The 1,438-nt window shown below is 38.5% G+C and overlaps 1 protein-coding gene across 1 annotated transcript; it reads left to right on the top strand.

The window, feature by feature from the left end:
- Positions 1-255: 255 nt before the first annotated feature.
- Positions 256-1,194, top strand: LOC102838599 (olfactory receptor 4C5-like). The gene has a single exon (XM_006865146.1). It carries the CDS (start codon positions 256-258, stop codon positions 1,192-1,194), a length of 939 nt encoding a protein of 312 aa, XP_006865208.1.
- Positions 1,195-1,438: the final 244 nt, after the last annotated feature.

Raw genomic sequence — 1,438 nt, 5'->3', positions numbered from 1 at the left:
ATGTGAGTGTGTATATTAGGTAGGGTGACTATATTGAGTATGAGTGAGTGTGCATAAATGTGTGTAGAAGAGGACATATGTTAATCATGTGATCATAAAAATGACCCAACTAGGCTTTATTAGCCCAGGATTGAAATAATTAAGGAAAGACATAATTCTGACTGAAATTATTTGTTTAATCAAAATATAACTGACATCATTTCAACACCTGTACTATTTACAGATAAATCCTCATCCAAATGCCACACTGGATTCATGGGACGAGTGAACAATGTGACAGAATTTATCCTGCTCGGCTTGACACAGAATGCAGATGTGCAGAAATTCTTGTTTGCTGTATTTACAGTCATCTACCTCCTCACCCTAGCAGGCAACCTACTCATTGTAGTGACCATTACCACCAGCCCATTGTTGGGTTCCCCCATGTATTTTTTTCTTTCTTTCCTATCAATCACAGATGGTTGCTGCTCTTCTGCTATGGCCCCTAAAATGATTTTTGACTTACTGGCTGAAAGGAAGTCCATTTCTTTCAGTGGGTGCATGACTCAGCTTTTTGCAGAACATTTCTTTGCAGGAGTGGAGATCATCCTGCTCACGGTTATGGCCTATGATCGCTATGTGGCCATTTGCAAACCTCTGCACTACATGATCACAATGAACAGACAGGTGTGTGGCTTTCTGGTGGCCCTGGCCTGGGCTGGAGGATTTCTTCATGCTCTGATTCAAGTTCTTTTTATAGTTTGGTTGCCCTTCTGTGGTCCCAATGTGATCGACCATTTCATCTGTGATCTTATCCCTTTGCTGAAGCTCGCCTGCACTGACACACACATCTTTGGATTTCTTGTTACTGCCAACAGTGGAGTGATGTGTATTTTAATTTTCTCTATTCTTATCACCTCCTATGTTCTCATTCTTTGGTCCCTAAGAACTCAAAGCTCTGAAGGACAGAGAAAGGCTCTTTCCACCTGTGCCTCCCATATTACTGTAATCGTGTTATTTTTTGCACCCTGTATATTTGTGTATGTTCGACCCATAACCACCTTTTCCATTGATAAAGCAGTGGCCGTGTTTTATACTCTGGTCACACCCTTGTTAAACCCTTTAATCTACACCCTTAGGAATGCAGAGGTAAAAAATGCAGTGAAAAAGCTCTGGAGTCACAGAGTGATCTTAGGTAAAGAATCAGGTGAATAGAGAAGACAAAACAAAATCTATTCATATTTAAAACAAAAATGTCTAATGCATAGTAATATGGTCTTGATGTCAGGATACATGGGTTGAAGTACATTTTTGCTTTCCTTGATATCTGGTAACATGAGATTTCTCTAAAAAAATATTAATATTTGATTAAATGATGAATAAAATCTGTTAATACCTTCTTGACATTTTCAAACTATTTGTCAAAGTTATATAAAAATGTCTCAGTGTATTAGAAACC

This window comes from Chrysochloris asiatica, unplaced genomic scaffold (assembly GCF_000296735.1).
Source record: "Chrysochloris asiatica unplaced genomic scaffold, ChrAsi1.0 scaffold00075, whole genome shotgun sequence".
In the NCBI taxonomy this organism is placed as follows: domain Eukaryota; kingdom Metazoa; phylum Chordata; class Mammalia; order Afrosoricida; family Chrysochloridae; genus Chrysochloris; species Chrysochloris asiatica.
Note: the sequence above shows the minus strand (reverse complement) of the source record. Positions and strands in the feature narration are given on the sequence as shown.